The sequence below is a fragment of the Cervus canadensis genome, chromosome 16 (assembly GCF_019320065.1).
Source record: "Cervus canadensis isolate Bull #8, Minnesota chromosome 16, ASM1932006v1, whole genome shotgun sequence".
NCBI lineage: Eukaryota > Metazoa > Chordata > Mammalia > Artiodactyla > Cervidae > Cervus > Cervus canadensis.
This window is the reverse complement of record NC_057401.1, coordinates 22,250,004-22,262,631: the sequence shown is the minus strand read 5'-3', so window position 1 is coordinate 22,262,631 and position 12,628 is coordinate 22,250,004. Positions and strand designations below refer to the sequence as shown.

At 48.9% G+C, this 12,628-nt stretch overlaps 1 protein-coding gene across 1 annotated transcript in view; it reads left to right on the top strand.

Annotated features, from left to right (window-relative positions):
• Positions 1–7,330, top strand: part of IL31RA (interleukin 31 receptor A) — a 56,779-nt gene extending 49,449 nt beyond the window's left edge. The window contains exons 15-16 of the mRNA XM_043489189.1: positions 149–230; positions 1,575–7,330. Coding sequence (XP_043345124.1) covers positions 149–230; positions 1,575–2,024 — 532 coding nt within the window. The 3' untranslated portion in view covers positions 2,025–7,330. The remainder of the gene's footprint in view (positions 1–148; positions 231–1,574) is intronic.
• Positions 7,331–12,628: the final 5,298 nt, after the last annotated feature.

Genomic DNA, 12,628 nt, shown 5'->3' with positions numbered 1-12,628 from the left:
CCTCCTCCAGGGGATCTTCCCAACTTGAACCTGGGTCTTGTGTCTCCTCCACTAGAAGGCGGGATAGCATTCTTTTGGCTTGGCCATGCAGTACAAGTAAAATGCTTCTTGGACTTACTTTCCATTTTAAAATCTTCTCTCTTATTAGCAAACTGAAGCACCTATGTTGGCCTGATGTTCCCAACCCTGCTGAAAGCAGTATAGCCACGTGGTGTGGAGATGATTTCAAGGTAAACACTCCTGTTTCTATTAAGGAGATTGTGAGCAGGCTGGTTATGGGAGGTGGACAAGATGATGCATGCGGGGAGCAGTCCTGGGCTGAGATTTGCACAGGGTTCACATAAGGGGAACTCAAGGTTTAAATATCCCAGGGAATGGGGCAGGACAAGTGGAATCAGCCTTCCTGGAACAACTTTGACCTCAATCTTTGGACAAGAGGAAAGGGCTTCACCAGGCTCATAGAACCTGGTGTTTGCTGGGCATAGAACTGATCCTTTAAGGGATGCCACAGAAGAAAGGCACTGGCCTTACCTTTAAGGACCTACTGTCCAGTTAGAAAGCAGGAGAGCCCAGCTATAAGGTTGGAGGACATTGAAACAGCAGCCAAGAGCAAATTAATACAGAAACCACCTGGGGACTGCTTATGTGCATTTCTGTCTGAAGGCTAGGGCAGGCTGCATCAAATTGTTTTTCTCAGATTGGAGAAGTTGGCAATGGGTACTCTCGTGAGTTATTCATAATAGAAAGTTTCCTTTCACATACATTTTGAAAGTGAAAACTGTTCTGAAATTTTTAAGGTTTAATTTCCTGGTTAAGTAGAAATAAGCCCAATCAAGTATAACCTTTAAATCCTTATTATTGAAGGACTATTTTCAGTATTCCTTGATGCAGGAATTTTTAGTATTAGCCCTCATTTCAACTCAGAAAGAAGTCTTTCTTTTAACGTGGACATTAAAATTATTTTATTATTTATTTAATTAAATTTTTGTTATTTCTATTTTCTTCTCTCATCATTCATGTATTATCCTATTTAATTTCCTACTGACCAAAAGTTATTAACAGAGTAAATTAATTCATAGGAAGTATTGTTTGATGTCTAAAATGTTTTTTGAATTATCTGCCGCACCCACTTATTAATCACTCTATATATGCCAAGCATTGAACTCGGCACTGGGAATGCAAAGATATCAGACCCTGCCCCTGCCAGGAAGCCATCTTTGATTTTTATGGTGATGTTGGGAAAGTCATTTGTCTTTATGGCTGTGGTTTTTCCATCTGTAACAGTTTTAATTTTGATGCTTCCATTTCCACTGGAATTTTGTGAGCCTATGATTATATGAAAAATAGCTTTGGGCTCCCTAGAAGAAGAAATTATTTGAATATAGTGTGTTCTTCTCAGGAAATGGGCCACTCTTGCCAAGGTCCCATGGAAGGACACCACTTCTGGTCTCTGAGATGAATGTGGCAGACTAGTGCAGAGGTGGGCTTTGGGTGTCCCAAGCCCAGTAGATTTTGGCTACATCATGTGTGGCCCCCATATAACCATTGGAGGCGTGTCTCTCTCACTTTTCCAGGGTAAGCTAAATCTGAAGAAGTTTGACAACTCTGTGTACAGAGAAGAAGACAGGATTCTAAAACCATGTTCTTCACCCAATGGCCTTATTGACAAGTTGGTGGTGAACTTTGAGAATTTTTTGGAAGTGGTTTCCGCTGAGCATCCTGGGAAGGGTTGGGAAAATATCTTGGGAGGGGAAAAGAATGAGTACGTGACCTCCCCAAACAGGCCTTATTGTCCCACTGTTTCAACCGAGATTCCACCCAGAGGGTCCCAGTGCCTGTGTCCTGGGATGCTAGAGGAGACCTGCTCAGAAACCAGAGAGCAGCTTCTCCCTCCCGCCCAAGGCTTTGGGCCAGACCATCTCTGTGAGGAAGGCGCATCAAACCCTTACTTGAAAAATTCAGTGACAACCAGAGAATTTCTTGTGTCTGAAAAACTTCCAGAGCAAATCCAAAAAGAAGTCTAAGTGCTGCTGTGACTTGAATTCCCCTGCGTCTCAGTGTGGCTGACACACAGAGGTAGAAGGTGTGGCTCCAAGAGCTTTCTTGGCATCTTCCCATCCTGCTTGTGTTAGAGAAAGCCTTGCACACCCCCAAACTTGGCTGGTACAGATGTGGAATTCTCTTGAGAAGAAAGGATGGTGATCAGCCCGAGCACCTTGCAGACGAAGAACAATCTTTTGTTGTTATCGTTGTTCAGCTAACAAGCTATCACTGAGGCCCCTGGCAGATGGACTCGGAGGGACAGTAGACACTGAAGGCAGACATATGTGGCCGTCCTGAGGAACTGGGCCTTGGGCACGGCCTCTGCTGGCGCCGCTCCTCACAGCTCCAGGAGAGACTTTCCCTGTTGCCAGAAGACCGTTGTTTAGTTGGCACCTGGGTGACCTGCTGGGAGGCAAGAGGCTCTCCCATCACCTTGACCTCCCCGGCTCTAGGCTCCACTCTGAGGCAGCCCTGGCATCACTTTAGAGTCGCTTTAAATCTCTCTTTCAACACAGAGGCAGAAAGCAGGGTGGCCTTCCAGATGGAGTGCCTGAAACACCTCATTATCCTCATTAAATCTCAAGTGTCTGCAGCAACACCCCACCCAGGACTCTTGCCCTTGGTCACTCCACGCCTGCAGCGGGGGATGGAGGAACAAGGGAGGGCCTCAGCAGGGCGCTGGAGAAGGGACTCTCGCCTGGGCTGGCAGGTCCGCCCCACTGGCCAGGTCATAGCCCAGCCCTGCCAACAGTTTCCGGAGGCCCCTGCTGCCCATCTGTCTTGTACCCAAGCCTGGGAGTTGAAAGACACTGAAGATGGCGGCGGCTTTTAGACGGGGACTCTGGTGCCTCGTGCTGGCCTGGAGCCCAGGAATGCCTATGGAACACATCCTGCAAAGGCCTCTCCCCAGAAGCAGCTGAGCAGGGCCTGGGCCCATGGAATGCTCAGTAACTGTGCCGCTCCCACGCCGGGGCGCCTCTGCCTTCACCCGGCAAAGCCAGGAGCCCACAGCCTTGACTGGAACCATTAGCCCAAGGGCTGATGGCAGACCCTTGGGAACTTGCGGCTGGCCGTGGGCTCACACCCTGCGCACAGTGACTTGCTGGTGTTGGCGATGGCTTGTCTGGCCATTGCGGGAAGTTGCTGAGAGCCTGGTATGGTGGGGGCAGTGGGGTCCAGTGAGCCCACATTTGCCAGATAGAAAGGCTGATGGTATTTTCTCCAAGAGTGGGAAGTCTGTGCTTGTGGTCCACAAGCAGCAATCACAGACTTCACAAGCCACCGACTCGGGTGTGCAAAAACATTGCTTTCCTTTCCTATAACCAAGGTTGATTTCCAGTCCCAGCCCCTGACCTTTAGAAGGAACCACCCCAAGTTAGTGATTCTGAGTTGCCTTGGGTTTGGAGCTCGAGCTCACCTGGGATTTCAATGCCCCGTCCACCCTGGGACTGGCTCTGAGTGCCAGCAGATATTCAGGGGAGTGTGAGGTCTGCTGCCCAACCCCGGGCAGGGACGTGCCCTCTTCCCTGTCCCCTGCCACTTTCCTCCAATCACTGCATCCTTATTGTGGGCACAAGCAAGGATGCTTTCCCAAAGCTGTCTCCTCATTAAGTCTCCAGTGTCTATAGCACCCCCAAATTCATCAGGCCTGGTTCACAGAACAGTGACCACTGATAAATCTAGGAAGAAAGGATGCGTGGGGCAGGCGCTGGGGAGCCTATGTTCTCAGAGCAGAAAGGGACCAAATGAAAGGGACTCCAGGCTGTGGTGGGCGCTCTCTGCCCTGATGCCTCCCTCCCCAACCCTGTTGTTATGTGGGCACTCCTGTGAACCCCGTGTCCTCCAGAATCCCAGACAGGCCCTTTCCACCCGCCTCTGATCTCTGAGCTCACAGGAGGCCCTAGCCTGGTACCCCACATTCCTCTCTCTCTCCTGAGAAACACTCTGCTGCCTCCAGCTGAGGGGCAGGGAGTGCCAGTGAGTCCCTGTAGTCTTGTTCTCACGCCCTTTTGAACCTAAAGTCCAAGAATTTGATGATGGGGAGAGGGAAAAGGTCACAAATCGAAGTGGGTTTCAGAGGTGAAGCCATTACCCTTACTCTCCCTCCCTTAACCATTCATTAACACCTGAAGCTTCTGACGAATAGCTGGCAAATACCACACCCTGGGGCTTCCCAGGTGACAATACAGGTAAAGAACCTGCGTGCCAATGCAGGAGACAGGAGAGATGCGGGTTCAATCCCTGGGTCAGGAAGATCCCCTGGAGGAGGGCACAGCAATCCACTCCAGTATTCTTGCCTGGAAAATTCCATGGACGGAGGAGCCTGTCCGGCTGCATGACTGAAGTGACTTTAGCACGCATGCACCACACCCTTGGCCCTTCCTCCGTTTCATTCCCTTTCCCACTTTCCTTCTTGCCTCCTGTCTTCTGCTCCTTTTTTCCCACCATTCCCAGCAGCTTTGCATCTTTTTAAATGCTTCCTTTTTCCCCCTCTCCCATTTCTTGTTTCTTTTCTTTTTATCCTTTTCTCCCCTTTCCATTAGCCCCCTTATAACATCTCCAGATTTACTTTTGCTAGCTTTGAGGGCTAGGACATTTAGGGGCCTCTGTTTTGTTCTAGAAGGCCCAAGGCGGTTTCACAAGAGTCAGTGTTTCCTGCCAGGAAAAGGGGCACATTTCTGAGGCAGCCCGGGAAGCACCCTGCAGCGCCGGCCTGCAGAGCAGATCACAGGCCTGGCCTGGGAGAAGCCAGCGGTGACCTTCCTCCCCTGGAATCCGGTCACGGACTGTCCCTGCTCCAGGGTCCTGCGCTGCCTCTGTGACTGCAGATGGAGAGGGCCATCTGCGTTTTCTTCCTGTTGCTGTCAGAGAGACACTGAGCAGACACAAACAGGAAAACTTGTTTTATCAAGCTCATTAAAAACTGGTAAAATTCTCCTTCGAGTTTTCTAGGGCTCTGGGAACCACGCAAACAGCTACATTAGTGCCCTGTTACTAGCCTTTCTTTTACAGTAATATCAGAAAAAAATTTTTAAAGAATGGCAGAGAAGTGGTTAGTGGTTCAAAAAAGGGAGATGGTACCTTCATTCTTTCTCGGGCAGCTGCAATAAAACGCAGAGTAACAATACCATGTGAGGTGGGGGTCCTGGTGGAGGTGGGGGTTTGAAAGAGGCAGAAGATGGGGAGGTCCCGACACCCCCATGGCTGTTCCTACCTCGTGTGGGGAAAGCCTGTGCTGGCCTGCCCAATCCACCCCCCACCCCCGCCGTTACCCCCCACGCCCCCAATCCCTTCCCTGGGTCTCCAGTGGCTCTTAGCTATTGATGCTGCTGCAGGCATGCTTCAGCCCAGGTCTCTGCCAGCCGGCCCTTGAGCCCAGTCTGGGCTCTGTTTCTGAAGGGCCCATGAGCCAAAAATGATTCTTAACATTTTAAAAGACTAGAAAACAAAATTAAATGAAGAAAACATTTAATGATATGTGAAAATGCTACAGAATTCAGTGTCTACTGCTGAAACTTAGTTGGGACACTGTCACACTCATCTTTGATATATCATCTCCAGCTGCTTTCTGCACACAAAGACAGAAATGAATAGCTGTGACAGAGCTTCTTCCATAGAGCCTCAAGTGGTCACCATCTGGTCCTTTATAGAAAAAGTTTGCTGACCCACCCCTGTGAAGCCCACAGACGCAGGGCTCAGACTGCACAAAGTGTTTTAACTTTGAAGTATCTGCTAAGGAAAAACAAAATCAGGCTGTGTCATTCTGGACTCCTAATTGGATCGAGACAGCCCTCTTAAAAGGGCACACTGCGGCCCTCACGATCTCTGTCTGCCTCTGCCTGTGGCTAAGCTGGATAGTTGTGGCTATTTAGCACTCACTCCAGTAGTTCTTGACCCAGGTTATTTTGTCTCCCATCCCCGACCGTCAGACATTTGGCAATGCCTGAGGGCACTGCTGGGATCGAGTGGGTAAGAGCCAGCAAAGATGGTGGTCACCCTACAATGCACAGAACAGACCCCGCAACAAAGGGTTATGTGTCTCAAGGCATCAGTGGTGCTGAGGTGAGAAATCCTGACTGAGCTAACCTCTGCCCTGCGCCTACAGCAATGATCACAGGTGCCTCTCAGGGTCCACACATAGCTCTAGGGGGTCTCTCTTTTTAATTTTTTCATAAATTAAATTTTGTTTTGGACTCAACTTCACAACAGCAACAAGAACAAACATCTCAATACCAATTATTTCATTCTTAATTCATTTCTGATATGATCTGTGTCCCTTAAGTGAAATACATTTTCATTTAATTACTGATACATTAATTATTGATTCAGTTGGAGTCTCCCTTTACTGTTACTTATTATTTCATGTATAAAATTTCATATATGAATACAGTTCACAGTGGCCACACCGAACCTCTCAGTGTACCTGCATATCATGGTTTGCTCAGGATTGTTTTAAATGTCCTCCTCATATAAGTAGAAACTTCAATGAACCTTGTTGCACAAAATTTTCTTTTTGCACTTTTGTCCTCACTCCTTGGGTAGAATTGCTGGGTCAAAGTATTATGGTTATTGCATGACTGTGCCCCCCAAACAGCTGCACTGATTTGCAATAGCACCAGACACGGCTGTAAACTGAATTTTGTCTATTTACTGGGTATGGTCAATGAAACTTCATAGTCATTTGTGTTGCTTAAATCATTGTGAAGCAGACCATGAGAAGGGTCATTAGCAGGCTTTTACTGGACACTGGGGTCAGCAGGGGGAGACTTTGCTCAGAAGCTTGAACAGCCCCAGGCCACATTTGCAGACTCGTGGAGGCCGGCCCTGCCCTCCACACTGCTGGGCTGCTCTGTCACAGTACCTGCCCCCTTGCTGCTGAGAAAGGGGGGTGACTCCTGCGGGAGGGCAGCCAGCCAGCCCGAAGGGAGCCACGTGGTGGGGGGTGGGAGCGGGTCCAGGTCCTACCCAGCTTCACCATATGTGTGTGGGGGGGTGTGAAATGCCAGGAGGGTATCCCAAGGCCTGGACTTAGAAATCAAGATGTGCAAACCGGAATGCTGATGTCAGGGAGGAAAGCTGACCCCCTGTACCAGGGAAGCGTTTCTTTGTGGGCTCTGCCTGTCGTCTTTTCCATGGATTGTTCGTATGTCGATATAACATGTAATGCTTCTGCATGAAAGTTCATGTGTGTGAAAAACACGGTTATTGTAATGAGAATAGCTTTTCAGATGCTTTATTGTAAGTGCATTTATATTTTGATTTTTCAAATAATAAAGCTGTAACACCATTTGTATGTAATGCATCAGTTCAGTTCAGTTGCTTAATCGTGTTCCAACTCTTTGCGACCCCATGAATCACAGCACGCCAGGCCTCCCTGTCCATCACCAACTCCCGGAGTTTACTCAAACTCATGCCCATCGAGTTGATGATGCCATCCAACCATCTCATCCTCTGTCATCCCCTTCTCCTCCTGCCCCCAATCCCTCCCAGCATCAAGGTCTTTTCCGATGAGTCAACTCTTCGCATGAGGTGGCCAAAGTATTGGAGGTAATGCATATACATCCATTTAAAAGTTTTACCCACTCAGATGTTTAAAATGAGACTTCAAAATGTAAAAGACCACCTTTGTTAGACATGAGGGTGACTGTGGGAAACACCAGAGCTCCAGGTGGCCAGGAAGCAGAGGTAGGCAATTACTCCTGCACGCACACCACCCACCGCGGAGCCAGCCGGGCCTCAGGCAAGAGCCCTGGTTGTCCTCCGACCTGATTCCTCCTCGTGGCAGCGTTTCAAACTCCTTCCAGCTCCTCAAGCTCCCCGGGGTCTCCCCTCACAGCTCCCCTCACGTCAGCAGGTGACGTGGTCCCCACTCACGGAGGCCCGTCTCTCCTGCGAAGGTCAGAGGTGAAGGTGGCCCTGCTCGCATCCATCCCTTCCTTGGCCTCTCCTATACTGTCACCTTCTCCCTCTCCAGCAATTCCTCCCCCTCAGGCCTCTAAACAGGCTTCCAAGAGAAGAGGAAACGCACCTCCGTCTCCACCTCTGCTGTCTGTGACCCCACAGCTCTGCCAAACGTCAGGGTAGAAAGAGCCGCAACCCAGCAGCAGCTTCTCCAAGCAGCTTAAGTCTTTTATTTTTATTTTCGATACTGAGAAGATGGAACTGCTAAAATGTTCTACAGGAATAGAAAGACAGTGCTTTAGGAGCAGACAATTTGGGAACAAAGGCTTCAGACTGGCCTCTTAAGTGTTCACATATAAGGCACATGTGTGCCCACTGTTGTTGGAGAAGCCCTGGGGTGGGGGGATTACCTCAGGTTTTGTTCTGTTCATCACTAAGGTCAATCCTACCTGATGCTTAACGGCACTTACTAAGAGCTTTCTGCGCACTATCCAGCAATTCTCACAATTTGTGTGGTTATCCAACTTACAGAAAGGTGGGTACCATCGATAGGGTAGTGTTGTTCAGTCGCTAAGTCGTGTCTGACACTTTGCAACCCCAGGGACTGCAGCACAGCAGGCTTCCCTGTCCTTCACCGTCAAACTCATGTCCATTGAGTCAGTGATACCACTGAACCACCTCATCCTGTGCCACCCTCTTCTCCTTTTACCTTCAATCTTTGCCAGCAGCAGAGTCTTCTCCAGTGAGTCCTCTCTTCACATCAGGTGTCCAATGCTGGAGCTTCACCTTCAGCATCAGTCTTTCCAATGAATATCCAGAGTTGATTTCCTTTAGGATTGACTGGTTTGATCTCCCTGTAGTCCAAGGGATACACAAGGCTGTGATTCATGAAGGGGTGAAAGGGTAGTGAAAAAAGCGAAAGTGTCAGTTGCTCGTAACTCTTTGTGACCCCATGGACTGTATCTCTCCAGATTCCTCTGTCCATGGAATTCTCCAGGCAAGAATACTACAGTGGGTTGCCATGCCTTCCTCCAGGAGGTTTTCCCAACCCAGGGATCAAACTCCCTGCATTGCAGGCAGATTCTTTACTGTCTGAGCCGCCGGGGAAGCCCAATAGAGTAGTACCATTATCCAATTTACAGACAAGGAAATTGAGCTCAGAGAGGCTTCAGGGACTTGGCCAAGACTGGGCAACTGGGGAATGGTGGGTTGGAACTGGGCCGCTAATTCCCCTGAGCTGCTCTGCCTCTCTGGCCAATAACAAGTTGGCTCCTGAGGTCAGAGAGAGTTAAAGAGGAGTGGATTCTTCAAGGTGTGGAGGTGCCTGCCAGGACCCCGAGATTGGTTTTTGATCCAGGAGTGAGTGGAGGTGGAGGCAGACACCATGTCCCTGTTCTCAGAACAGGGAATGACAAGAAGAAAGAAGACCCAAGGGAGCCTGAGTTTCCGGATGGGCTTGGGATGCTGCAGAAGCAAGACAAGATGCCGCAACAGAGTGATAGACTCTGTGAACACCCTGGGCCCTCAAGCAGGACACAGGGAGGTCTGCTGGAAGAGGGGACTTCCCAGGAGAGTTGAATCAGGGCCCTGCATGTGACCTTCCCTCCCAACCAATTCACTCTTTCCACTCCTCCCTAATCACTCTTCTGATCTTTGTTTCTCAGACTCCTCTTGGTTGACTTACCATCTGAACCTTGCAGATCCCTGGGGTTGAGTCCCTGGTGGACAGCTTACTCCACAAGCTCTCTGTCATCCACACCCAGGCTTCAGCTGCATCTGTGTCATCCCCAAATTTCCATCTGCACTGACCCCAGGATCTGCATTTCCAATTGCTCATTGGACATCTCCACTTGAAATGAGCATGTCCAAGACAAAGAACGTATATCCCCAACCCACCCCTCCTCTTTCAAACCTTGTTTCTCCATTCTCCTACTTGGACAACCTGAAGTCATTGAAACTCCTTCCTTCCTCGCCACCAGCATCCAGTGGGTCACCGAATTCTTACCTTTTCTCTGCAAAGCTTCTCTCCCCCATAAGCCTTTCTACTCTATTCTCCCAAATCCCATGCCAACCCCTAGCTAGGTCATCTTTGGTCTGGGTCTTTGAGCAGCCTCCTCCCTGGTTTTCCTTGCTGCAACCCTATGGATCCACCTTCCACATGACCTCTAGAATGATTTCTACACAGAGGTCTGGTTCCATCTTTGGCCTGTTTCCTAATCCCCAGTGGAATGGTCCATAGGTAACATCCAAACTCCATATCATAGTAATGGGTGAGGTTCCTTTTAAATTATTTGCTCATGTGCTACACTTTTAAAGAGTTAACAAATATTAGTTTTTTATGGCTTCTGTAACAAATTACCACAAACTTTGTTGTTCAGTTGCTTAGTGGTGTTCGACTCTTTGTGGCCTCGTGGACTCAGCACACCAGGCTTCCCTGTCCTTCACCGTCTCCTGGAGCTTGCTCAAACTCATGTCCATCAAGTCAGTGATGCCATCCAACCATCTCATCCTCTGTCATCCCCTTCTCCTCCTGCCTTCAATCTTTCCCAGCATCAGGATCTTTTCCAATGAGTTGACTCTTCTCATCAGGGGGCCAAGGTATTGGAGCTTCAGCTTCAGCATCAGTCCTTCCAATGAATATTCAGGACTGACTTCCTTTAGGATTGAGTGGTTTGATCTCCTTGTAGTCCACGGGACTCTCAAGAGTCTTCTCCAGCACCATGGTTTGAAGGCATCAATTCTTCAGCACTCAGCTTTTTTTATTGTCCAGTTCTCACATCCGTACATGACTACTGGAAAAACCATAGCTTTGACTAGACGGATGTTTGTCGGCAAAATAATGCCTCTGCTTTTTAATATGCTGTCTAGGTTGGTCACCACAAACTCAGTGCCTTTAGTGACATGAACTTGTTACCTTACAGTTCTGTAGGTTAGAAGTTCAATGTCATCTCACAGGGCTAAAATAAAGGTGCCATCGGGGTTCTGCTCCTTCTGTTTCAATGCCTTTTCCAGCTTCTAGAGGCAGCCTTTGTTCCTTAGCTTGTTGCCACCTCTTCCATCTACAAAGCCAGCACCATTGCATCGCTTTGATGGTTCCTCTGGAGTCCTGTCTCCCTCTTTCCCCTGGGGCTGAGCTCAGTCTGAGGTCTGAAGCACATCACTAAGGGTCCAACCAAGGCTTCACTCTGTCTCTGATTAAGTTTGTCTACCTCTTAGTGTTCCTGACCCAGGGTCCAGCCTTGTCTGGCTCAGTCCCTGAGTCTAATGGAAGCTAGATACAGACCATGCCTGGACAGAGACCTGAATAACCTTATTGCCAGCCAAGCTGCCTAGAGTGCCTGGCATGATCTGTGAACCAGAGGACTTACTAATGGTCACCCCAGAATTAGACACACTGGATTATGAGCTCATTTGGATTCCACAGGGCTCACTCTGCAGGGACAGGTCCCTTTTCTCTGGGGCGGAGAGCTGACCAGGGTGCATAGTCCTCTGGATGGGCTGGCTCCCAGACAGAGGCACCAAGAAACCAGACCGTGGGCTGACCCCTGGGGCCCTTGAGAGTCTTGGCCCATCAGAACTGCAAGGCCAAGGTCCTGGGAGAGGTGCAAGGGGAGTCTGTGCTGGGTCTAAATAACCTTCCACTCAGTTCAGAATTCCAAGTACTAACGTGATGTTTAGGACACAGCAGCGTTCTGCACTCCAAGGAAGCACATCCCAACTAGTGGAAAACCCCCGGTGCTGGGGGGTCAAAAACACAGTGTGATATATACACATCTCAGAGTCACTTTATTCCAGATTTTCCTTCATAAGAGATCAACCTGAAGGATGGGAAAAACTCCCCTTTGCCCTTGCAAATAAATCACAAATAACTACTTAGAAGCTAAGTTGAACATATTCTCTACAGGAGTCAGCATGTGTCCGTAACTCGAGCCCCTCCCAAGACATAATTGATCAGCTAGCCTTTGTTGTCTTCTAGGGAAAAAAAAAAAAAGTTCCAGGAAAAAGCTTCTAGGATTGTCAATGAAGATTTTCTGATGGTAAGATAACAGCCTCCTAAACTGACAATTCCATGAAATCTCAGGACTGGTTCCAGAGAACACATAATACTTCAAACCAGACAGAGAACATGCTGTACAAAGGCAGTGTCTCTTGGATCCAAAGCAATATTTTCCACCTCTCCCTGCCAAAACAAAACAAAAACAAAATTAAAAAAATATCCCCCAAACAGGCATACAAAAACAAGAAACCAGAAACAAACAAACAACAACAACAAAAAACAAACGCAAAGGGAAAACTTCAAAAGGAAACAATCCTAAGAGAAAACAACAAAATGAAACCCAGGGCTCCTACCATCTGCATCTTGTGCTTTGAGACCCCCTGCCCTTCTTGGCTGGGAGAGCCTGATGCAAATGAGCTTGGGAGGGTCCCTCCAAGGTCTGCAGTCCCAGGTGATGACAGGGTGGTCCTGGGGACCCATGGCTGTGCTGCACACAGCAGAGTGGATGTGCAGGCCCACAGATGGACACATTCCTGACTTCACGGGCCGGGCAGGCAGCGAGGCTCTGTGAGAGCCTGGGGATAGCAGATGGTGGCATCAGAACCACTACATGTGAGTTGGGACCAAACCTGGGAGATGGGGCAGGGGGCTGCCACCCTCAGGGCTTGTGAATGGTCATCCCAGCTT